The 27,247-nt window shown below is 36.4% G+C and overlaps 1 protein-coding gene across 3 annotated transcripts in view; it reads right to left on the bottom strand.

Moving 5' to 3' along the window:
• The window catches only part of LOC135226478 (matrix metalloproteinase-2-like), a 718,121-nt gene that overhangs the window by 47,026 nt on the left and 643,848 nt on the right, over window positions 1–27,247 (bottom strand). For 2 of the 3 annotated variants that reach the window (XM_064266087.1, XM_064266088.1), the window contains 8 exons: window positions 26,248–26,330; window positions 25,827–25,966; window positions 24,627–24,794; window positions 24,236–24,423; window positions 23,640–23,787; window positions 23,300–23,456; window positions 23,006–23,106; window positions 8,516–19,968 (listed from right to left, as the gene is read on the bottom strand). In XM_064266087.1, coding sequence (XP_064122157.1) covers window positions 19,706–19,968; window positions 23,006–23,106; window positions 23,300–23,456; window positions 23,640–23,787; window positions 24,236–24,423; window positions 24,627–24,794; window positions 25,827–25,966; window positions 26,248–26,330 — 1,248 coding nt within the window. In that variant the 3' untranslated portion in view covers window positions 8,516–19,705. Of the gene's footprint in view, window positions 1–8,515; window positions 19,969–23,005; window positions 23,107–23,299; window positions 23,457–23,639; window positions 23,788–24,235; window positions 24,424–24,626; window positions 24,795–25,826; window positions 25,967–26,247; window positions 26,331–27,247 lie in introns of those variants that run through there. The other variant, XR_010317231.1, reaches the window with a different exon arrangement.

The following is a 27,247-nucleotide window of genomic DNA, read 5'->3' as shown; positions in this document are numbered from 1 at the left end:
TCATACGTCGACTCAAAAAAGTTTTTTTTTTAAATTCGCGGAAAAATACTTATAGGCCTACCAACCGAAAACTTTTGAATCGCGCGCCTTGGGGGATGCTGGGAGTTCACGGATCAAGGCGTTGTTTTGTTTACAATCGCTACGCAGGCGCGCAAGCGCGAATTTCTTTCTTATCGCACTAAAAAGTATCAGTGACACATCTCAAAAATTATTTCGTCACTTTGACATAATTTTTGCCCCATTTTAAATTATCCTTTACATGAAGTATTATATATGAAAATGTGCGCTATTTCATGTAAAATACAACAAAAAAATACCAATGATTGTAGCTTTTATCAGTTTTGAAATATTTTCATATAAATAACGATAAGTGCAAAAATTTCAACCTTCAGTCAACTTTGACTCTACCGAAATGGTCGAGAAACGCAATTGTAAGCAAAAACTCTTATATTATAGTAATATTCAATCATTTGCCTTCATTTTGCAACAAATTGGACGTCTCTAGCACAATATTTCGATTTATGGTGAATTTATGAAAAAAAAAAAAAAACAAAAAAAAAACATTTTCCTTATGTCCGCGCTGTAACTCTTCCGAAAAAATCAAATTTTTTTTGTGCGATTGTTGAAATGTTTGCACCATTTAAAATTAGCTGTTACATAAAGTTTTATATATGAAAATGTGCGCAATTTCATGTAGAATACAACTAAAAATGATTGAAGGTTGTAGCTTTTCTCTTTTTTCGAAATATTTGCATATAAATCATGATAAATAGAAAAAAAAACCACGTTTGGTCAAATTTGACTCTACCGAAATAGTTAAAAAACGCAATTGTAAGCTAAAACTCTTACGGCCTAGTAATATTCCGTCATTTTTCTTCATTTTGAAACAAATTTGAAGTCTCTAGAACAATATTGTGATTTATGGTGAATTTTTGAAAAATATATTTAACTTCCCTCCGCTCGCCGATTCGCGGCCGCAAGTCTCCGAAATACGTACATCGCATTATCCTAATATTTGCTCCTTTTCATATTAGCCGTTTTATAGAGTTTCATATATCAAAATGTGCGAAGATTCATGAAGAATACAATAAAAAATAATTAAAGGTTGTAGCTTTTTCCATCTCCGAAATGTGCATATAAAAAAATATATATATAAAAATTTTGACATTCGGTCAAATTTAACTCGTCTGAAATGGTCAAAATCTGCAATTCTAATCTAATACTCTTACAGTATCGTAATATTCAATCATTTTTCTTAATTTTGAAACAAATTGGATGTCTCTAGAACAATATTTAGATTTACGGTGAATTTTTGAAAATAATCTTTTTTTATGTCCGCGTGTTACGAATTCGTACATCATTTTGTGATAATATTTTTCCGGTGTTGCTTTTATTGTTTTACAATGTATTATATATCAAAATGATTGCAATTTAGTGTACAATACAACGAAAAAAACGTAACTCGTTAGCTTTGACCGTTTTTTGCACAGTGTGATTTGAATACAATTATCTATGAATTTTTTTTTTTCACTACCATATATTGCATTATTTACATATGATAATGATATTATTTTTCATTTCTGATGGTTACATACTAAACTTCAGGCAATGACAAAAAAATTAGCCAAAAATTAACTCTTAATCTTCAAAACTAAGCGTGCTGTGATTTTTTGAAAAAATGATTTTTTCCGCTTCTGCGCTCACTCCAAACTGGCGCCGGCATACGGGAGAGGTTTTGATTTTTAGGGCTTTGGCGTAAGAGGGTTAAAGAAAATGCTATAGCAAATTAGTAAGATTTGTTCATAAATCTAAAAAATTATGTAAGAATGAAGGAAATCTCAGTCTTCTCTCTCTAACTGCAATTACCAAAAAACTGTCAAATATATCAAGTAATGTGACAGGAGGGGGGAGGAGTCTGTTGTGTTGTTGCCACCAAGTGATCATGTAATTTCTCACTCTCTCTCTCTTACTGAAACAGAATTTTTATAGATGATTATTATTATTTTCAAAAAATATAATAATAATATAAATGTTATTATAAAATTCATATTTTGTGATAGTGTTTTAAAGAAATACAAGAATCTATCCATTTCACTCTTTTAAATAAAGATAACTCTCTCTCTCTCCCTCTCTTTTGCCACGCTGGAGGTGTTAAAAGTATTTTCTGAGAAAACAGAAACACCACTCTTTTACTGATATGAAAGAATTTTTTATGGTACTAGTATGTAATATGTTTATTGATATTTTCAGTTGTTAATAATTAATAATAATAATAATAATAATAATAATAATAATAATAATAATAATAATAATAATAATAATAACAAAATTCATGTGTGGTAGTATTTTAAAGAGATAAAAATAACCTTTCCATTTCACTTACGTAGGGATAACTCCTCTCTCTTACTGAGCTGAGAGAATTTTTGTAGTAGATGTATGTGCTTATTAATATTGTAAAATAATAATAATAATAATAATAATAATAATAATAATAATAATAATAATAATAATAATAATAATAATAATTTCAAATGGAAATTCTTCCCTTCTCTGTATCCATTCCTTCTCTTCTCTCAACTCTAGAGAAGCTTGAGCTCAGGAAGCTGTCAAATATGTCAAGTAATGTGACAGGGGAAGGGAACATTGCCATATAAATGATCAACGAATTTAATGGTTTCCATGCAATTTTTTTCTCTCTCTCTCTCTCTTACCGAGATGAGATCAATTTTATGGTACATGTATGTAATAAGTTTATTATTATTTTCCAATAATAATACTATATGTATAATAATACTATAACTGTAATTATAACATTCATATGCGAGTATTTTAAATACAATAATCTTTCCATTTCACTCTTTTAAATACTGTAAGGAAAATGCTCTCTCTCTATCTCTCTCCACAAGATACGTATGTCAGAGTGGTAATACATCTCTCTCTCTCTCTCTCTCTCTCTCATCAAAAGGACTGATACAGACAAATAGATCATTGTTCAGCCCTCTCTTTCTCTCTTCTCTGGAAAAGACATATGTATTTATGGGAGGAGTAGTGTTGCCCATAGAAGTTCATTTCAATCTTTTGATATTGTAAGGAATTATTCTCTCTCTCTCTCTCTCTCTCTCTCTCTCTCTCTCTCTCTGTGTGTGTGTGTGTGTGTGTGTGTGAGTGTTATTGGCTGTTTATATATTTCTGATGGTAAAATGTTTCAGATGACTTTGAAATGATATTAATAATACCAAATCAATGGTATTTTTTTTTTTTTTTATGTAGGATGATACTTGAAGTATAAATTTGCTATTTGAACTTTCAAGATAGGCAGATGTAAGCATTTTTTAAGGGGAGTTCTAACTCTTTGCGGGGGTGTCTGGTACACATCCAAGTGAATACGGGGGAACACTGTACCACCTTAATTACACCACCATTGAAATTTCTAAAAGGTTACTGACAAATAAATGCTGTGAGCGCAACCATAACTCGATGTTTACATTTTCTCAGCTGGGATCACATAGATAAAAGTTTGTTTCACTGATTTGGAATTATTCCTGAAATAGGCTATTTGTTATGAAGATATGCCAATAATATATAGAGTAAAAAGGATTTTATTACCTTTATTATCAGGTCTTTCATAAAGTGAATCTTCATGTATGTTGGCAGTAGGGCTATAGAACCAAGGCCGAGGCTAGCCTACCGATACACATCTTAGATCCGAGGTTTGATTTTTAGAATTGTAGTATAAGACAACCCCCAAACTTTAGGGGTAAATTTTAGGATTTAAAGGTCGTCTTACATGCGGAAATATACGGTATGTTTATTCCCCTCAGGTGTCCCCATGTGGTGAGAAGGGCAAGGACTCTTGTAGACACTTGTGGAACAGTTGAGAGCCCGAAACATAAGACTCTGAACTGGTAAACTCGATCTTGAAATATGAAGTGAAGATACTTCCTGGCCTCTGATGAATTGGTATGTGGAAGTACGCGTCTCTCATGTCTATGGATGCCATCCAGTTGCCCTCTCGAATGGATGTCATGATGGACTGGGCCATCTCCATCATGAACTTTGTCTTTTCCACAAAACAATTCAGGTCATTCACATCCAATATGGGCCTCCATTACCCTGATGTGTTGGGGACTACAAAGAGACCGTTGTAAAACCCCTCAGTCTTGATATTTTCCACTTCCTCAATAGCTCTTTTCTCAAGTAGGGAAGCCACTTCACTTGTGAATGCTGATAACCTCCTGGAGCTTACTGAGTAGGCGGTCAATACGATGGGTTTATTGACCAACGGAGGTTCTTCCTTGAAAGAGACTCATAACCTTCCTTCAGGACAGAAATTAACCACTCCTTCACTCCTCCTACAAGAGCAAGGAGAACATGATCTTCACTTCCGGGTGGAAGACTTTGTTGTTGACTTCTTGGCTGGTCTGGTCAAGAAACGAAGATTGGACCTGGGTCTCTGATACTTTGATCTATTGCCGCGAAAGGGCAGAGCCTGCAATGGGGACACATTCTTATTGCTGGTAGGTGTCGGGTCTTGGGCATCCCAAAGAGCGAGCAAGAAGGTCCGAGGAGCTCCTCTTCTGCAGTTCCGACAATATCTCACTCACTGTAGAACTAAGGAAAAGATGATGGCAGTCTAAGTGTGAATATAAAAGTGCAGATTTCTGTGAGGGAGTCACACTCTTCGTCATAAAAGAGCACCACAGCTCTCTTTTCTTTAGCACTCCTAATGTGTACAGAGATGCTAATTCTTGTTTCTCATTCCTTATGACCTTATCAGTGCATGATAGGACATTTAGTAAATCAGAGGCTACTTCTGCCAGCAGCTGGGAAGAACTAATCTTCTTTGCTAAGGCACCTACTGTCTAGCCCACAAAACTCAATAGTATCTTGAAAATCCTAAAGAGGTTCTTGAGTAGATGGTCTATCTCTGTAGGGGAGAAAATAACTTTGGGTACATTAAAAGCAGATCTCCTCAAGGAATCTATGAGACTGGAGAAGTCTCTCTGGGAGGAGGAGGCAACCACTCCCTGAGAGGGAGCTTCCCCGGTTTTGTATGTCAAATACCTCCATCAAACAAGGTGAGCAGGAGGATAACTAAATGAGGCTTTACCCTGCTCCCTTTTCTAAGCAAGCCAACTGTCTAGCTCACTAAGTGCCTTCCTGGCTGAGGAAGACAGAACCATTTTGGGAAGCCAATCTTGCATAGGTTGATCTGACAAAAAGAACATCGAAGTTGGAGCAGTAGGAGCCACAGGCATAAAAAATCCAGGAAAATCAAGTATTAAGTACTTCATCAAAGCTGAATAAGCTGTAGGTTTGATTTGATTTATACAGATTTTTGGCATTATGCCTAGCACTGGGGCAACTAAGGCATTCAGCAATGAAATGGAAATTGACAGGAGGAAAACCTCACAGTTGCACTACAAAACAACTGTTAGGAGAGGGTGGACAGTAAGATGGAAGAAAGATAATATGAATGGAAGTACAGTAAAAGGAATGAAAGAGTTGAGCTAGAGGCTGAAGGGATGCTGCAAAGAACCTTAAGTAATGCCTAGATAGTACCGAATGAGGAGCACTGATGGCACTACCCCCATAAGTGGAATAAGCTGTAGGGTGAGAGCTTTGACCCTTCTAATGAAACAGGAGACAACAGTGGATCCTTAGTGTCCTGAGAAGGAGGGCCCTCCTTGAGAAGGCTGAGAATATCCTACAATTGTCGTTGAATAGTTTGTCTCTTTTACTTAGACGGGTTCGAGGGAGGTAGAAGCAGGAACATCTGGCGGCATTCATCTGGTCTTCGAAGGCAGGTGTGCTGGCAAATTCTTGCTCATAGACTACTTCTCATAAACTGGCGAACGTAGGAAATTCTCAAGTCAGGTGCCCCTGGGCCCTCGGACGCTAATGGGTGCCCAGGGGTCAGAGGCACTTCCACTGCTCTTTTGACGCTCCAGCCTCACTCGGGGCTCGGTCACCAGTGGGAGCTCCAGTGCCATTGGGTGCTCTCAAGAAGACAAAGAGGAATGTTTTGGCAAAGAGGAGTGCTTGGGCAATATCACAGGTTGATCCAAGGAGAAATGTTCAGGGAGGTCTCAAAAAAAAACTGCAAGGTAGTTGATCTGGCTCTCAGTCTCATGCATGGCACTGCGGGAGAGTGTACCGAGTCTGATGCAAAGCTTTTCAATGGCCGTGATTCATCACTAAAGCACCATTGGCATGTATTCTCAGGACTGTAACCCTCCAAACTCGATGACAGCCTCTGCACTTCCTTTTGGATGCCTTCCCAGTGGCTATCCTTTGTCGTAACCTGAGATACAACAGGTCTGACTGAGGCGATTGGGCAGTCACCACCAACCTACCTACGGCCTCCAGTATGATTACTCCTAGATCCAGGGGAGTACACCAGTGACATTTTCATAAGAGCATTGGCAGGACAACCAACACCTCCACTAACACTTCACTACACTATGCCTCTTTTCCTCTCTATCCATGAAGACACTCACTGAGTTTGCTAACTCGGACTCTGTTTCTACAATAACACCATTTTACTATTGAAGACTATTAATCTCCGATTTGAGGCTAGCAAGGGGGTCAGGGTCAGAAGCGGCGGAGCTGGGTACGGGAACAGGCGAATTAGTCGGAGAAATGGGAACAGGTAAAAAAGCAGGAGCAGGATAGATACTTTAGGTCTAAAGTATCTACAAACTTATTAGAACTATCTAATGTCTACAACCTACAGTCTTAGACTTGGCTCTAGCGGCCACCTTGCGTCTCCTATCTCTATCCAATTTAGATAAATGAGAACTTAACAATTTCCACTTCTTTGCATCCCACCCTTGACATTCGTTCCAAGTCCTGTCGCTAGAGCACTCTTGTCCCCTGCAATCAATGCACAAAGTGTGTAAGTCGTACTTCTCCTTAGTCAAACGTGTATTACAGCCTTTACTGCAGTACCTTATGCTACCAGAACTAGTGTCAAGAGATAATGAAATAGCAATAATTAAGTCAATTATCAGTAATTTGTCAAAATATTGTCTATGATCAGAGAACTAAATCCATAAAACCAAAAACCAAACAAAGCCTTAGGCTACCAGTACTTCATCAAACAATCCAAAGGCAAAATACAAAAAATATCAAATCCAAGCAGAGCACTCCCAACTAGGTCTGTAATTGAGAGCCAGCAGGAAACATTTGACTACAGCGATTGTCAAATTTTAAGCTGCCGGCACAAGTGAAACTGTAAGCAATGTAATTACTTGGTAAGTTACAGGTAAAATTCACTCTACCCAGGAAAATTATGAGAACCAAGGTGACCATATTAACAGGGTGACAAGTCAGAAGGCAGATAATTATGGCCTGTAAGAGTGATAGATTCACATTACAACTCTACCCCTCTCAGCCCCTTGGTAAAAGGGTGAGCTTAGCTAGTCACATTTAATCGACCAAAGCTCTTAACACTGGTAGCCTAACTGAGTTCCCACCTGGATATTTGCTCACCCAAAACTGCTACCTTACTCGGTGAGGAAAAAAGACAAAAGAAGAGCAGCCAGTCACTCTACCATGCAGCACAAACCTTATGCCCCTCCAAGTATTTTAGTCAAGATGCTTTTCTGTCCTTAAAGATCTGGGTTAAATACACAACCTATTGAACATCCACCTCAGGTCCCAAGGGGAGTTGTCTGAGGGTCTTTGGATGACATCCTTCACGCAGAATGAAGTAAAGGTGGTCTATGCTTCAGCACCTGCCCTCATCACCAATGTTAAAAGTATCTCCAAATTGCCAGGGATGGTTCCATGCCCCTTCTTTATGAAAATATGCAAAGCCAAGAAAAAGCAGATAAAGGGCTCTTCACCATAAACATAGTAACTTGAAATTTATATTAAAGTAAAACCCAAGTCTAGCTAACAATATTAACAACACTGAACAGAGCAGCTATTCAAAAATCATATAACTTTATTTGACAGCTGGTAACCAGTAAGTGATTATCTCCATATCAAAAATTTATCACTCAGTGGTTTTCCAGAAAAAAACTGTCACCAAAGTAAATGCTAAAAGTAGCTAGGAACTATAGATAATTCTCTCACAACATTTAGATAGATCGTGAGTCAAGAGATGATGGACATTAAATAAAGTAGATATGTTTCCATAAGTCACCTCTAGACTTTGCAACATAATGCATAAGGAGGTCTCTTCTAGTGATGACAATCTCCAAATGGAAGATTTGTTTGGTATACTGATGAATCTATTCTGGGTAACACCACACCATTCTGGGTAGTATAACAGGTAAAATAAGGTTTATGGATTGTAAGGACAACTTTAAAACACATAATGTAGCTTTTTTAACTAGAGACTATACCATGTCCACTCCAAATCAGAGCTTTGGAGTAATGGTACTACGTACTATGCTAGTATTACTGTAATGATGATAAATTTTTAACATGCAAAGAATACTAATATGGTTACTGAATTCCATACAATAGTTTCATTGTTCTTAGGTGATAAATGAAAGTAAGTGCATATAGCAAAAGTGTATTTGAAGCTTAATGAAAAATTGTTCTAAAGAATATCACAGATGTGTAAAATTGGTGACAAAAAGTAAGACCAACAATACATAAAAACATACATCTTGTACAACAAGCTAAATATGAAATGGAGTATAGCACATCACATAGAGCAAATATTTTTCACAGATAAATTACCAAATTCTAATTTCATGTGTAAAACGATAATTTACTTTCAACCAGTTCCGCTGGAATATACACAATATACAGTACAGTATTATAATCACATTTACACATTATTATTACAGTAAAGGTTTAATATACCTAATAATACCACCAACTTTTTACATAAACCACACAAAGCTTTGCAAACCAAAATAAAAATATCACAATTTACAGGCCTATTCTGAAATGGACACTGGGTGAAACTGTAGAGCACACTACAATACTATATCAAATAGTATTCAAACTTCACCCCATATTAGTTGTGGTGTAGTAAGAGTAACCTACACTGCTTGTTCACTCCTTTAATGGTCAGTGGGTTGATATACTAATGTAAAATGGTTCAATGATCACACTGTTTAGACTTTTAATGAGGTCACCCAAAAAATGTTCTTAAACCAGAGTGGAAAACAGAATAAAGTATGACAGAAGTTAAGACCACTAGGTGGAAAAAACCTTGGAAATGGCTGAAAAGAGAAAGAAAGAAAGCAATGCATCTGGGATGAAGGTGCACTGCAATGAACCTTTAATGTCTGCACTGTGCCACACAGGTACACTATAAATATTAATCCCCTACAGATAAGAATACAATAGTTCAGTATGAGCAAAGGTAGAAAGAGTTGTGAAATGCAACTTTACAGGTAATATGCATCAACATTTTTTCATGTTAGGTTGAGTTGTGATAAATAAAAAATATTGCATCTGAATAACTATGAAATGTTTATTACACCTGGAAATGTTAGTGATGCTGCACTAACCCTGGTTGTCACCATCAGTGCTGTCCTTTCTACTCTAATATTACATATGATCAGTAAGTAACACTTGCTCAGATTTCTGTTGATTGATCTAAGCAGCCCAAAAAGCTATTAGTACATGTAGCATCAAGACTGTGGCATAATTTAAGCTAACATTACATTACATTACACAGATCTTGCTAATGGTTATAATAGTATAGCCTCCTTGTTGTGGTGCTTAACCCAAAAGCATGGTGTGTAGAATGTGAAATAATCTCTAGATAAGAAAACATCCATTTGGCTATCTAATTTGAACTTTCTCTTTTGACATATTGAGTTTCAATTTGAAATGGAAACATTCATGTGTATATTTTTAGGTAAAGATAGCAAATTTATGTCAAAATCAGTACAGCACTTCTTGAAGAGTGATTCACCTTGAAAGGAATAACTATTTCTAAGGATGGTGGTGCTTACCCTCTCCCACAAACTGCACTGTACTATCATTTTCATTATATCTTATATATGAGGTGCTATCAATCAAAGAAATACAACTGCATACCATTTGAGGTAACTAATGGTCAGGCAAGTTTTCAGTAAATTATATCTACTACCCAATTACTCAGGGAGATATGCAGATACTGCACTGGTTTACTGACTAATGGAAATTCTACACACAAGATCTCTAAATTTTTGTCAGCCTGGTATTACCAGATGTCTCATTTTTTTAAGATTCCATAATTTTCCTAATCCACTGAAGTGTATCAAGCATATGATAGCTTTCAGGTTTATCTGGACAGCACTAAAGGTACTGTATTACTATTAAGACAACCAATTACATATAGCTCTTGAATTCAACATCTGGAAACACTACAGCACTTTCACCCATTCAGCGCTTTAGACAGGGAAAAAGTTAGTGGTTGAACAGAGACATTAAGAAAACAAAGGAGATAAAGTACAATGATCTAAAGTGAAACCAGGAGAAAACTCTACAGTTGCAGTAAGAGTTAATGGTTAGCAGGGTTGGGGGTCGGTAGTCAAAGCTAAAAACTGGGTGCAGCTAGGAGTAATGCCAACAATGCATCACAAGAGGTCACTAATAGGACTAACACCCCTAAGGCTGTTGTGGATGAATACTTAATACTGTACTCCTGTTTTTACAAACATGTTCCAGTAAAATATCCTCCAAAGTAATGATGTCTTAACAAGCTTTTTATCAATCTTTTTCAGTGTCTACATTGATTCTAATTGTAGTTGTTCTTGTTTGAGAGAAACCAATGGCATCTATTAAGTTTAACTACTCTAATCTTCAAACAAATGGTAGGCAGAAAAATCATTTTGGCTCTAAATCTTGGGTTCTCAATGTGGTGTGCTAGGAACAATTTCAACCAAAAGCGCACTCAATGTTTACTATGCTGCTTACAGTAATAACCATTCCTTATAGCTGAGAATATTAACCAGTCTTACTTAGTAATCACTGTAGAGTTACCTCTGAATCTATATTTATAAAATTCAACTTGTTCCTCGAATTGCAGACCAAACTATGTTTAGGCCCATTTTCTATCTAATTATGAAACAAATGTTTACATCCAATTACATTCTTGTAGCAGTTCTGGAGAAAAGGGTAAAATAAGTACAGCCAAGATGAACATGGTTCCCAACATCCACAACAGAGATACAGTATAGTTTCTGCAATGTGAAGTCAGATTCTCTCCATCATTCTCATATTCAGGTTCAGGTATACTACAGATAAGCTCCAAATCTGAAGTGATCTCCACTTCCCATTCAGGCAATTCCATGGTCACAGATTGATGTGGATATTAGATGAAGGCAAGGTCAAAGGTGGGCAGATGTGTGGGAAAAGGCCAAAGGAAACATGAAAATTACAAACCTTAAGTACAGTCTACAGTGAATTGCATAAGGCACACCATAGGCAGCACCAGAATTAATGATAATATATGCTAAAAAAATGACAATATATGACAAACCAAACTTTTACACATGCACGGTGATGCAACTCTCTTAAATGGACAAGAAAGTAATGCACTTCTAGTAAGTATAGTTATTTGAAAATTACTACTGTTTTAACAATGTAAGTATCTTTACTAGCTATTCAAAAATTAATACTACTGCCATCTAGCATACCTCTGTATCAACTAAAATATGTCTAAGACAATAGCAGACAACTGTGATGTGTTTCATCTCCAATTATTCTATGGCAAAAATGAATGATCAATACCAAATAAATAGGAGTAGGCTCATATGACAATGAAGCTCTTGTTGGTCCCAATGCCAATGACCTTTTAAAAATACACTTTAATTCAAAACAAACTGGAAAATGAGTGATATCTTACTGATAATGATTTACAATGACCTTATATGTACTAATACCTAAATTCATCAGCATTATTTCAAACGTGACTAGCAATACAGCAGTGATAAATTACTGTAAATAAAACAGCCTCAGAGATTCATATAAAATCAAGTGGTAAAGTATGCATGGAGGAGAAATATGACTGCAGCATTTTTTAATAACAACAAAGAACATAAAAACTGCATTGACATACCAAAGCAATGGTACTATAAAACCTTAAATCAAATTTATCATCACTATAAAACCATAAATCAAATTTATCATCACTATCTATTATTTGCAGTAAGAAAGCTTGGGAGCTATCAATTTACAACACAGAACAACCACAAATTTTTCCTCTAAATACTGAGAATTGTGAAAAACGATATCTCAAGCTCCTGGTCAAAATCTAATGATCACAATGTTTTTAGGACAAGTAATTACATATTAATTAAGAAAGCCATAAGCACATACTTTTCCCAATGGAACATTACTGCACACAATATAAAACCTGTCACTTTACAGATAAGATACTGGTACATTTAATATTTATACTAACAATGCCTGTTTTAACAACGATAGGTTTAGCTGTTTTAGTACTTTTACAGTACACAGAAACTTATTGTCACATCTGGGACAGAAAAATAGAAAATATTATGGTCTGCAAAGCTTAACATACATAATGCAAATAAGACAGTATGCCTAAATGACACTGTTAACCAAGAATGACTTACACAGTTTCAGCATATGATCATGTGTTTCAAAATAAGGAATCTTAAATCTTACTTACTGTACAGTATATACTTAAAAAATCAAATCTGTAAGAATACAATTGCAGTTTAATATACCTGGAAAGTACTTGCAGTTTTACTTTTAAAGTTTACAAGAAAAGTCTACAAGGATTATAAACCTCTGTAGATGATTCCTATTATAAAAACACTACAACTTAACTGCTAACATTTAAAATCTTTATGTCTGAAATTGTTTGAAATATCTGAAATATTAAAAGCACTTTCTCTCAATGTAACTCAAAATCAGTGAAGCTACAAAATGTAATTACAAAGTAAACTTAAAAACAGAAATCACTACTATGACTGTATTAAAACAAAATTCCTATAAACATTAAGTGAAAGGAGCCAAGTAGAATAAGACTTAATATTTCATATCCAACTTGTTTTTCTGTCCTATTCACCCTTAAATCAACAGTGACTTTAGGCACAAAGTTCTACAGATATAATATTCTGCATGGTTTGTTAGAACTCCAGAATTTCAAACAGGCAACCTTAGAAATGAAGAAATGTGTGAAATGAACATTAAATATTTGGAAAACATCCTTAGAACTATGAGACCTCCCCAAGAAGTTTTTGGTGCAATGTAACAGTAACCGTAGAGAGAAAGTACTTAGATTTAGATACACCTAGAAAACAATCTTTAACAGTGAAAATCCAGCTTCACTATGAGCCATACTATGTACTATACTAACCTACAATGACCACGTAAGGCACCCCGAAAAAACCTGACCAATATTAAAACTGGAGGGGTACTTATGGGTACCACTGGCCCAGGTCATCCTTTTAAGTTAATGTTCAATCTATAAAGTCAGTGCTGCTAGTACGTATATAAATGCAATAGCAACACTTACAGAATAATAACATTCCCTCCAGTTACCTAAGGAAGCTCATAGATGGACTGTGCCATTAACTTTTTGACCAGATTCAAATCTGTCTACTTTTCCAGAGAAAGCAATTGTGCCACCACAAAAAACTCCAAAGAAGGATGACTCAAGGAATAATCTGTAAGGATCTCAAAATAAATGGATATCAACATAAGAGTGAAAAGAATTATTTGAAGGGCCAAAACTGTTGGTAATGGTACACTAATTAGCTTTTAATGATCAAATGTTATGCAAAAATAGCTGCTTCATGACTCAATTCAAGAAAAGAACAGTAATACGTATTAATCTCCTGCTGTCCCCAGTAACTTGGGTGCTGTTCTAAACTGATCAGATTAGAAAAGTGCTGGAATGGTGAATTAACAACTATTTCACAGACCCTCATTTTTACTTGAGGACTTGGGATGCCAGACTGCATTTGGCAAACCTCATTACTGCAGAGATGGGCCACAGATATTTAGAACATCTTGGCTGCTGCCAAAGATCTTTCTCTGAAGGAATTAACGTTGTCCCTTTCAGAGAATGGACATCTTGAAGAAAGCCAATGAATTTTTTTTTCTGTTAAAGTAAATGGCAAAGGCTACCAAATTGCCTTATTTTGTCCAGACTGGACTGAACCTGCAAAGAGAATTGGGAAGGTGAAGTAAATAGAGGCTATCTTCAAAGGTAAGCATACATCTTCCTTTCCAAAGATTTCATGTGACAACTCCCATGGAGATCATCATGTTTCATAAACACCAGAATCATAAGTCCTAATGAGCGACACTCAAGACTATTTGGGGCTTGTTAATGTCCTTCATGAAGAAAGGCATCCACTGTACCAAACAATGATGTCATAAAAGATTTTATCAAAAAGTCTCTAAAAGTTCCACAAACTGAAAGGTACTGATGATCTAAAGATCTAATATTCTTAATGATTACATGCTCTGCAACCAAAGACCTTCAGTATAAAAATACACTTTCAAGAGATTCTAAATATATAGGTACAAGAACTACTGAAATCATCTTCTCACCACATACTGCTCTTCAAGGAGGCCATGGACACCCCTTCAAAACTGAGACTCTCTCCCTCCAAAGATAACCAGCAACTCAAAAGACCTAATATGCTAAACTATTACAAAACCTTTCAAGATGTATTGTTGTTTCTTTTTTAGAAACTGCATATTCTGGCTAAAAAACCACTAAGAGTTGGGCAGTCTTCCTAGGACCCCTCCAATTGAGTCTTGAACATTCCTATCACACATGAAACTTATTCCCTTGACAACTGGCAACCAAGCAGTTACCACATAGGCAGTTCCTTTGTAGTCTTTTAAAATCATGAGAAGTAGTAGTAGAGAAGACTGTGCAATGAGTAGCTTGAGCTGGCAACTTTCTGATCTAGAGTTGTCAGAACATTTCAACATCATTTTATTTAAATAGCCAAAAAAGCCACAGTGCATTTTCATTTAAAAATACTGCAATTGGGAAAAATCTGATATTCACTTTGGAAAAGGTTCTGTTAACACAGCAAACAGTGACCTGTCTCTCTAACCTGATCAGTAAGAGCCATATAAAAAAAATATATGGCAATATATGGCAGAGTAGATCAGTGGTGCATGACCAAGGTATGCCATTAATGTAAGGGAAAGCAGAGGAGAATAGAGTAAACTATTAAAATACTCTGTGATGTCTCTTTATCTAGCATATCTGCCATGACTGTTTTATGCCATTATGTTGCTTATATACCTCTACACCATTAAACAACTAGATTTGGTGCATCCTTTAACTATGCTTTTGTAAACATCACACCAAACCAACATGTGAAAACATGATCACAAAAAGGGCCATGTGGTGCTAGTAGGCTACCCACTCATCACCTTTTGTTCCATCAAGCATCAAAACCAAAAGTCACCTTGTCCCTAGCGTACATATCTCCCATAAAATAAGAGATAGATTCATTATTCTACAAAGCCTTAATAAACCTGTGCAATGGCTCCACAGAATCCAATAAATGTTCCCAGTGGTAGTGAGAGGAAGCACAAGAGGACTTTTGAGGTTCCAACTTCACCTGAAAACTTAGTGTTTGATATGACTGAAATAGGAAAAATATTCTTATGCCGAGATCATTAGGAAATTCTCAAGCAGGACTTAAAATATAAATGAGAAGTTTGCTAATAAGCCAACAAATTCAAAAGTTAGTTCAATAGTTTGATATTAAGTATTGGTAAAGGCAGAAAAAGCCGTGTATAGATAGAAAACTGGCAAATGGATGTATTCCTATCAATGGAATATTCTATAGCAGAAAGCCTTAAGCCTGTATGAACATTTCAGTGATTAAGTTAAAGAGGGAACTAAGTAATTTGCAGCAGTAGGGAATGATTAAATCACAGCCAGTAGGGGATGCTTAAATCAATCAACCATTAATTTCACCTAAAGAATAAAAAGATTTCTCAAGAATTGGCATCTGTGGATGACGAGGCTGCCAACATATTTCCTACAGGGAGATTTTAAGAAACTACGTAATCAAAGACGGGCTACAATCCCAAGCAGGTTTTTAAGTAGGGAGTCCCTGGTTTACAATAGGATTCCATCCCTGGTGGCGCGCCATAAGCCGAAAATTGGCTTAAACCAGAACCATCATAATTAGAATGGGAATAAATAGCACATAGCGCTGTTATGGCGCTGTAAATGCTGTAAATCCAGGTTACAGCGCCATAAAATGAGTAATGGCAGTGAAAAATAGGGGTTAATGGCGCAGTGAGCCTAGTGTTGTTAAGTCCAGAACGACGTAACCCAAACCTGACGTTAATCCAGGGACTGCCTGTATGACAACCAGGTCTATTTTGGAAAAAAAATGCTACCTATGTCCACCAAACTGAACAGCAGGTGCCATGCTTTAAAGCATGAAAGGACTGGCCAACTCTAGTGGTGTGTGGTAGTGCAACTGGGCAGTATGATTCAGCCTGCTATTGTGTACCGACAAAAAATCCCTGTGCTCTGAAGCAATAAAAACAAAAAATGATAATGTCAAAGCACCACATTCATAAACATCAACTGTTCTTCACATCTTTGAATTTTTTGTTAAAGTACATACAAGTAATACTGCATCCATAATTTACTATTCTTCATCATCTATCATCAGTAGATAATGGTTATCATAAGGGGCACTAGGGTTTATATGGTCATAAACAGGTTCACTAGTACACATTTAGCACTTTGAACATAATCCTGTAGTATATTGCTCAGTCAAGTTACTTTAAAATCTTTTTTCTTATTATTATGTACTGTATAAGAATACATCTTATTTGAATGTGACATGTCTACAGATGTTCATAATTATCTGTGGTTTCAGGGTTCCACAGGGATTTTTGGCACACATTCCCCATGGATAATGGAGCCCTTTTTCAAGTGAAATTCACGCAATTCTACCTATAGAGACACATTTAGCATTTTTACTCTTAAATCGATCATATAGAGCTTAGAAGATTATTACTGGCATCTGGTACCAGCAATGCATACTGTAGGCTACACCTGACAGCTCTGATAATGGATAGTTGCCATTACCAGACAACCCATCCTGTTAAGTAGTTTTGAACAGTAAGTCATCAAAAACTCTCTCACAACTAAGCTAAGCGCAGTTCCAATCCTAAGCATTTCCTGATCCATAGAGTACTTGTTTAAATAATCACTTTGGAGAAACATTTTATATTTATGATATATGTAATTCTGTTAGAGATTAATCTTCAGACAGTGTATCCACATCCAAATACTGTACTCTCCCAGAGGCAGCCAACTGACTTGGTGCCAAAACTTCTGCGTGTATACTGTCCTCAGTATTGAATAGTAGCTAGTCACTCAAAAGCATACAGATTTCTGCCTAACAGCATCCATCTTTACATATATCTACAACTGACTTAAATGAGTTTTAAATTAGTACATAATGTATAAAACCACTGGCAGTGAACAAAGTATGAATGACAAGTCACATGGCTTATAAGCTGTTTATAGAATAATTTTAGTATGCAACTCAGTAAACAGTCATGGAGCACATGAGACTTGTCAAGTTTTCAAAAAATAAAATAAGGATACAAACAAATAAATAAATGAAAACGTGAATTTAAAAATTATAAATACTGTATACAGTAAAGGCTTCAGATGTCTCTCCAGACAAACATTGACTGATATACTACCTGTACTATATTGTATAGTCATTGGGTGAGAACTTTTCTATCAGTATCCTGTTTGATACTTCAAATTACCATAAGCTACAGCCCAAGAACATCATGCTAAAAACATGTGCAATCACAGTAAATGACGGCTACCAAAACTGGAAGAATTTGGGTGTAATAAAGGATTTTAATAATTTCTCTGCTACAAGGCATACACCAATCATTATCAATTCCTGTAAAAACTATTTCTTAAAGAAACAATATTATAAAATGCAGCCATGCCTGAAAGTTTGAATCCTTAAATGGGTACACTAAGATCATATATGCTTGTTACTATAAGCAGAGAAATTGGTTACAAGAAGTAATATGTAGGTACCAGTATTAAACCAACTGATACATTACTGAGTACAATACTACTGATTTAATGTACAGTTTATGTAAATTTCTTTAGGAATTACATAAAAGGGTCAAAAGCCCTTTACTTTCTAAAATACAATATTTCATTCTTCACAAAACACTGAGGGCATTCTCAAGTCAACATTTCAGCTACGTACTTTAGGGTAAACTTTCAATTACACCAACATCACTATATCACCCACAATTATAAAGTTCTGCTTCATAAAATTAGAATATAGTACGTACATTATAATGATACTCTTTCTGTCCTCAAAGTAAAACTGTTAACAAACTATCTTGTAAACTAATCCAATAGGAAACTCCCAGGCCTGGCAATTTGCTACCTTACCATAGTACTTGCCTCTATGATACAATATTCAAAATAAATTCCATGACCCACAAATACAGACTACTAATTACTTCCCTTATGGCTTATGCTAATGCCTGGAAAGGCACAGTTAGCCGAGTGCTGAAAAAAATCAATAAAAGCATGAAATGTTTTTATTTCTCAAATGAGTATCCCCCACCACCAGGAGGAGTCCCTTTTCAACTACATAATACGTATTTTTCCCATCATAGGATGGTTTACATTTACATAAAAAACATAACCCCTACAATGGACACCACTTATTTCATGACTGGACATCAGTAGGGTTGGTATCTACCATAGTCCTTACAACCTTTATATACCTATGGTGATCCTCATTACAAACCATTAACAAAGGTGCTGCTACTGTTTACCTAATGAGTTACCCATTAAAGAGACCTGGAAGATGGGAGACAAAGGAGCTTTTCGTCAGATGCCTACCCTCCCTTTCAACTACCTATACTGGCATTATGAAGAACACTCCACAAACTGGTGAATGACATCCCTGAAGCAAAATACATGGTACGGTATTTCTAGGCAATAATTCCACGCGGACTGCAAGGAATGGTCCCACGAATGAGAAAGCCACTGGGGATTGGAAAGAAACTAGAAGGCATATTCCAGCAGAAGAGAAACAGGTTAGCAAGACTACCTACATCAGGACTAAGATTCCCTTAGCTGTCACAAGGAAAGGGGATACCTACTACTCAGTGCACAAGGGAACCTCCGTGACAAAGATTCCCACAGAAAATCAGTCAATTTTTTCCAGGTCAGTGACCACTACCCATCAGCCTACAAATACCGCCTGCCTTGTATATTTTTAATGGGAACGTTGACAAGTTTGCCCTCAAAATACCTACTGAGTATAGCTACCTATAGATGGCATGTGAACAAGGTGAGCATCTGCGACAAAAAATGTTCACTAGTACTGTCAATTTGAAATCAATTGCAGCCCTTACTCTTAATATAGGTATTCCCAAAACTGAATAGCTAAAAGATACAGTACTTACCTCATCAAGTGATATACAACAAAGGATTGAGTGAAGTATTATCATGGAACTATGTAGTATCCATGGAACCCGATTGCAATGACGCGCCACACACATCATTCACTGACCAGCGGCAGCGAGCGCCAAGCAAAGAGAAAGAGGGCAGTCCCCTCCTCCCCCCTCCCCTGGTGGCGGAGGAAAACTCACCTGGCAGAATGATGAATGAGTTTTCGTTTATAGAGGTAACCCAGCACTCGGTTAAACATGCCTTTCAGGAAGTTAAACATGAGTAAAGTAAGAGGTTTATCCATAGTATGAACTTTCCACTTCATAAACTGAGACTTGACAAAAGTAGTGTTGTTATCCTTAAAGTTAATACTGTGAGAGGTGCTGTTGATAACGCAACGATGTTAGTAGCCACTGATGAAGCTGAATCTGATTCGCTGACGGGAGCGCCCAGAAGGAACTGATTTTTTGTGTTGGGACATCCAAACCAAAATGGTGCCGATAAAGCTGGGGATTTGGGTTTCACTTTCATGCGTAGGTCATCAAATTCCCAGAATATTTTCCCCTTAAAGAAGTACGTTGTACCTGTATAAAGAAAGTTTCATATAAAAGATAATCATACCCTATATAAGTTGAGCATCGATAAATCTCATAAGTAAAATTATAAAGGCTATTGTGTTAAAAAAAAAAAAAAGGTTTGAAAGGACTTTGTTCCCCTTGTATACAAAAATAATTGTTCATACCTCTTTTACATATTTAATCCAGGCATAGACATAATGTTGTCATATAATTGAAAGTTACTCACCGTTCGGAGCCTTAAAATTTCCATGGGTAATATGAAATTTTATTTCCTAGCTTCTAACTGAAACTAAAACAAAGGTAAGAATGCAATTACGTAAATACAGCGTGCAACGAGACCTTAACTCCTCATTTCAAACAATTTCGGATACGTTTCCACTCAAAACCTCAAATCCAATCTCAAGAATGAAACGAATCAGCATGGCATACTCACAAGCATATGTGCACAGGAAGGGGGAGTAAGAATATGATTGGTGACTTAATGAGAAAAGGGTCCAGGGAAGGAAAATAATGAAGATCATTCGAGTGCGCTTAGCGGGCAAGAAGAAATGAGTCTGCATAGTTGAAGACCATGGGAGAGGGAGAGAGAGAGAGAGAGAAAAGAGAAGGGCACATGGAACTTTACGGTAAATTTTGGAAAAGTGTTGTCTGATTAAGAAAGTAAGACAGGTAACAGAAGAACTGGCAGGGAAAAGGAGTATGGATTTAGACAATGATGCGTGTAGTTTAAGAATAAAATTAAAGAGATCTATGTAACATAAGGGAACTTCCACAGGCCTGTACCAAGAGGGGGGGAGATGTCAGGGGGTCAAACGACCCCCCAAAAATTTCTGGAAGTCCATATTTTCTGTTAACCAACATCTAATCGGGTAGAAGTCCATAGACCACATACCCAATTTTTCTTCTTAATATAACTAAAATAACATTTTCAAGTATTTCATCTTGTATATAGGCCGCCCCCATATATGCAAAGACTGACATTTATAGAAGAAAAGGTCCAGTTTTTGGAAAAACGAACCCCCCCCCCCCTCCATTAAAAACTCCGGATACGAGCCTGGAAAAAGTATGGCAGAATGAGAGACACCTCTGTGCTGAGGGTGTAATGGAGTCGGAAGCAGTTGATTTAGATTAGGCGGATTTTATGATAAAATGTAAGTTTACGAAAACAGGATGCATATATATATATATATATATATATATTATATATATACATATATATATATGATATATATATATATATATCTATATATATATAGATATATATATTATATATATATATATATATATATATACTGTCTGTAACTTATAACAAATAAACAAATATTGAAATGACGGCAAGTAATTAAATACTAACTAAATTTCCACCACCATGGAGTTGAACTAATCTGCATACAATAGACTGTCCTATCTTTACTTAAGTCGGGCAAGAATGTGCGTGTGTATCTCACCTAACTGTATAGGAAACAATACGAAAAGACACTAAGGGAGGTGGACAGTAAGAAATGTAATACTGTAAATACACATAAAAAATACTAAGAGCAGACAACTGAGAGACTGCAGAGGAAAAACAAGTGAGCACATGTTAGACAAACAATTGACAACTAATTTACAAAGAAGAAAAATAAGGCTCCATGCAAGAAGTCGTCTGAGTAACAGCTTTTTACCAGACTAACAAATGTCTTGAGAATAACAAAAACAAACAGTAATACAGTAAGATCTTGATATGATGTAACCATCATAATAATACTAAAGAAAAAAAAAATAATTGGAAAAGTGGGAGTTGAATAGTTTCAAATACTCACCAATATTATTAAATGTTACATTATCAGAATAGTAATCTTTGGGATATGCAGAAGCAATGCAAGCAAGGAAACGAAGACTTAATTTTAGGAAGGGCAGATTGGGAGACCATGAGCACTGGAATCACTTATGAAAACATAAGCTGAAAATGAGACCTAGACAAATCTAACAGAACAGAGAAAAGGATGTTACAGAATAATTTCACTGTTGAAAAAACCTGATTAATCTTTATAAATTATGTGTTAATTTTACCGAGGAAATGACTTGAGTACAAAAATCTATTTCAACGTGCACTTGGCACAGAAGGGTAGAGGGAAATTGCAAGGCTAGCATCAATGCGCCGACCTCCTTCGTAAGATGGTTTACGGAAGAGAAAAGAAATCCTGATTGTGCTTTACACTCCAGGGTTTTCCGACTGCAAGCACCCCTCGATTTAAGTGTGCCCAAATTTACTTGGAGAAAACTCGCGATAAAGGATTTCTGTGCGCTTGCATACAAATACATGGTTGAGATGTGGTTGTGGGCAGTGGAGAGTGGCATTGGTACAAATTACAGATCATCTTGTTACAGATAATATGAAAGAAAAGTCAGACGTCCCAAGACAGAAAGAGATTGTGTAGGAATTGTAAGCAAAAACCAAAAATATCCTGAGCATATATTGGATGCGTGGACAATCAGGAGTATACTTTTAGAGCTGAAAGATCTCTTCTAACAAGATATTAACAGAGAAGGCAAGAACTTCATAATATACCAAACAAGTGAATGATACAGAGTCACACAGTAATAGTGTTGCATTCTTTTGAGTCAGAAGAACTTAAATCCTCTGTTAGGCAGGTGATATAAACATCGAGTTAAATGCCGAGAACAGCAGAATCAGAAAACAGCGGAAGTCAAGAGAAAAATCTGAGCCAACTATCACCAGGAAATTAAATTGTTAGTCAAGTTTTCGTTGCACTGTGCAAAGACTATTTTCGGAACAAGAACACAATAGATGTTGCAGTAAGGGATTTGTAGCAAGTCTAGGAAGTATCACTAAACAACAAGGTTTTAAAGAAGAGAAAAATAAAATAGCGGTTAGAAGCTGCACGTTCATCCTTCATCAAGCATGAAGGATCAGTTAATTCAAAGCAGGTCTGCAACGGCACAGAGTCTGAACTCAAAGAAAATATTGTCTACATCAAGAAGACACTACCAAGTCAAACAGATGATTGAAAATATTATATATATAAAAAACACAACTTACCATTGAATTTGAAAGCTGAATCAATACTGTAAGGAACGCCACTCCACATTACCATATCCCTGGGATAATCAAGCTCAACATTTTGGACAGTCTCGTCAAACCTAAGGTAAGGAAAAAAAATATGAAAGATAAATCGTGTTTACTGGATGACTGCTGCATTTCTCCTTCATAATCCATCAGATTGTTACAAGACACATCTAGGAACGAGGTAAAAACAGTTAAAACACGAATCGTTCCATATTTATCAACGCAACACAACTATTTTAAATAACGTTCTAGCCAATTTCTTCCTACCTCCAGTACATCGATTCGGCGAAGAAATAAGTTCTCCCGTTATGGCCCCAGACAAAAGCTGCGTCAATTTTCTTGAGATCCTTGGGTAATCCAAGTTCTGTCAGAGGCTTGCTTTCTAGTAGTAAATGGTTGCCTTGACATACGTAATAATGATCACCTGGAACATTCATACACAATTTTTGAGGCACTATATCGGAAAAAATTATATAAGATGAACGTATCCAACTACAGCACAATTATGAATAAAATATCTACCACCATGAACACCACTCATTATGATTAAATATTGTATTACGAAAACGACGTGAGGCAGAATACGTTTCGAGGAAGATGATCTTACCTACGAAGAATACGATGTTTGAATCGTGTGGTCTTTCATAAACGGCATCTATGTGCGTAATATTCTTGGGGAGCATGGTCCAAAATCGATTGATTTCAGCAGGGTAGTTAGGACGAAGAACGCCAGCAGAGTTGAGTCTCCAAAAATACTGCCAAAAGATTGGTGACAGTGACATTAGTTTTAAGAACCAGTACTTCTCAATGAATGAAGTTTACAATCTAGGATCAGCATAGTTTTGCTACGGTTGCATGACGTAAGAAAACTAGGTCGGAAGTCACTCTCTAAAAAGATTCCCAACTAGTTTTATGGCAACACTGATAGCTTTTGAGACATGAATCAGTATAACTCTTATTGTGTGTGCCTGAAATTCAGACGAAAGGATACAGTTACTGTTTAGCAAAACTTCATTATATCTGAGAATTTAGGCAACAATGTCTGCAAACATATTACTTGAAGAACACAGAAGAGTAAATAACTTATAACACCTGCAAACAACGACAGTCTTTACATGCAATCAATCATAAAATAGCAGGTAGTAACGGATTTTTCAAAATGAAATTCAATAGGTCAGCTCCATTTGACCTTCTCACACTCACTTTTCCTTTGAAAATATAAACCTCTCTCCTGATCACTGATATAGCATCGAAGTCGGTATCACAAGTGTCTGGTTTGCCTGTGTTCTTGGGAGGAAGCACAGGCTTCTTGGTGGGCGATTTGGTGGGGGGCTGCGTGGGCTTGGGAGGCGGCGTCGGAGGGACATTTCCCTTCCAGTTTTCATCAATGCCTGGAAGTCAAACCACAAGTAGTTATAGGTTAAGTTATTTCGTGTATTAATATATATATATATATATCTATATATATATATATATATATATATATATATATATATATATATATATCAATGCAGGTCACGTGAGTAAACGATCATTAAAGACCGAACTGCAATTCCCCACCCGTTCCAATTTTGGGCTTCTCATCGGCACTCACCGTATAGTTCCTGGATTCCCCGAACATCATCTTCGGGCAAGTCGAAAGTTGAGGGAAACTTAATGAGGTAAGGACTCATGAGGGCCCCTTCGACATCTGAATGATAAAGGCCTAACGCATGGCCTAATTCATGCGCTGCAGTAATAAATAAACTAACGTGGTCCCACGCTGCAATGAGAAAAAACTAGAAATAAGTTACCATCATAAAATAGCTGCTTTCAAAATGTCAAATGATTATCATAAATTATCATCATTAATAAAATAACCTAAATATTTCACAGGCTACCATATCAAACTCCCAGCATAGGCAGCTATGCTTTCATCAGTATACTCTTGAGTAACTTCGGACTGCATTGCATACCGCACCTGACATTCAAAGATAATGAATCACAGGTGAGACAATCTGTAAGTATACCTTTATTTTCCCACCATTCATGTCGTAATAAATTACGTAGTGATAAAAGCCAGACCTATATTCCCACATTTTTATTAGCAATTGCTACAGAAGACACAGTAATCTTCAATATTATCAAGGTCTTATTTTCATAATGATAGATCTGTAAGCGCAGTCCGTGGAACACCATTTGTTTGGCAACTCGATATAATCCCCAATCCTATGCTGTCAGCATCACAAAGAGTATTCTGTACAAACTACAATTTCTCAGTGTGCTCTATTTTCAGTCTTACTGCAAACCTATATTTCATAATCTAACCTTCGCCAGACACATCAAACTACGCATCTTCCTCATTCCTTGCGCCTTGGTTTACCAGAAGCAAATATCGCACTCCATGGAATTACAATAATTACAGTACTAAATGAGATAAGAACCACAGACTCACTTCTAAAGCGCATACAAAACAGCTAAAGTGTAATAGACACTTATACACTGCAGCTTTCTTATATGCAATTCAATTTCCTTTACAGACTATAAGCTCCTGTTTGAAAAAGTGGAAAAATCTCAGGTTGACCTGATGACATAAATTTTAAGTAATTAAATTGCATGTTTCCAACGTGCCGGCATACCAGGTCCTAAGCAATAAATGTATCCTACAATTAATCTATGCTCGCCTCTTATATTCAGAGAAGTTAACCTTCTTCACCATTGGCTTCATTGTTTCATAACGTTAAGTTTGACTTCATAATAACCATGGCTACTGAACTTTATTACATGGAAATCGATCTTATGTAACACTACTCACTGTCGGTTGAATCTTTATGCTGAACCCACATTTCTTCATCATCGAAGTGCATATCACCACCAATGCCATGCCCAGGGTAGAAGGCATGGGCCAGAGTCCTTCCTTGACCGTCGAAAGGATATCCATCACCATGGTAACCCCTGCAGTTAAAAGTAAACACAGGTGACCAGCAAAGTCAGATGCGGATCCTTTGGAATGAGAGCATGATTGTTTCAAACTGCACGTACAAGACACAGTGCTACGAAACAGATCATTTCTATGATGACCATCGGGACAGATGAAGCCACTGACGCTAAAATGATGATAAGACTGTTTAAGCACATAGGAAATGAATGCAATAAATCATTTTAATACTATGCGAAGTCTTTGCTCGTCTCAGGGCAAAGCTCTCGAAAATCCAGATGGAGACTTTGGAACTCACGTTTTAAAATCAACGATGATATCTGCTCTCTCTGGGTTGTTCTCCTGCTCTAGAAACACCAGACGCGACGCCCTGCCCCAGACCTGAAAATATAAAATTGCAGCTTAAAAAAGAAAGAGAGGAATCAGTTACGTCTGTTCCTGAATTAAGTTTTGACAACTATAAGGCTGTTGCGTCTCCATCACGTGGACATGCAACTATTATAAACTCTAATACAGTCACAACTGTGTCGTTGCAATCCGTGAGTAAATTAACACATTCCTCTTCCGGGAGAACTGAATGCATATATCTGACATCTGTAACTCTATACAGATTGCAATAATAAACTACCATGTATATTTTTTACCAAATGGACTGGACGATTAAAGTCTTCCAAAACTGACATTCCAGTGTAGAGACAGGAGTTTTTCAATTAATACTTTTCAGAGTTTCAGTGTAGACAACATCTTAGCCAAATAACATCATGGCCACTAAATACCATGAAAGTATCGCTATGTATCTGATAAAAAAACTACCTAAAAATCTAGGAACAGCAACACAAGGAAAGAAAAACATTGCAATCTTCCCAAAGAAACAGGGCGTCTTGCTTGTCGACAGGTACCTCACTCAATGAGATCAATTTCCCCGAACTTTCTTCTTTATTCAACTTCCATAAATTTTGATTTTGTAAGCTGTACACTGGGTATTAATATTTTGATAGCTAACAAAATAAGGAAATCTGTTAATACATTATTAAATTTTAGACCGAATAATATTTGTTATATAACCCACATAAGTTATACACATCGTTAATAACTCAAGTAATTGCATGTTTGGCATTAATCATGTTAAAATTAGAACTCTGATCGGAAACATTAACAAACTTGCATTGCGACCTCAAATTCTTACTCACTCAAGCAAGGTCATCAATAACATATGTTTTTAGAAACTAAAACATGTAAATAAACAACCGCATGAACGTAATATGTACATGCATACACATGTACATTACATATATATA

Source organism: Macrobrachium nipponense, chromosome 14, assembly GCF_015104395.2.
Source record: "Macrobrachium nipponense isolate FS-2020 chromosome 14, ASM1510439v2, whole genome shotgun sequence".
NCBI classification, from domain to species: Eukaryota; Metazoa; Arthropoda; class Malacostraca; order Decapoda; family Palaemonidae; genus Macrobrachium; species Macrobrachium nipponense.
Note: the sequence above shows the minus strand (reverse complement) of the source record. Positions and strands in the feature narration are given on the sequence as shown.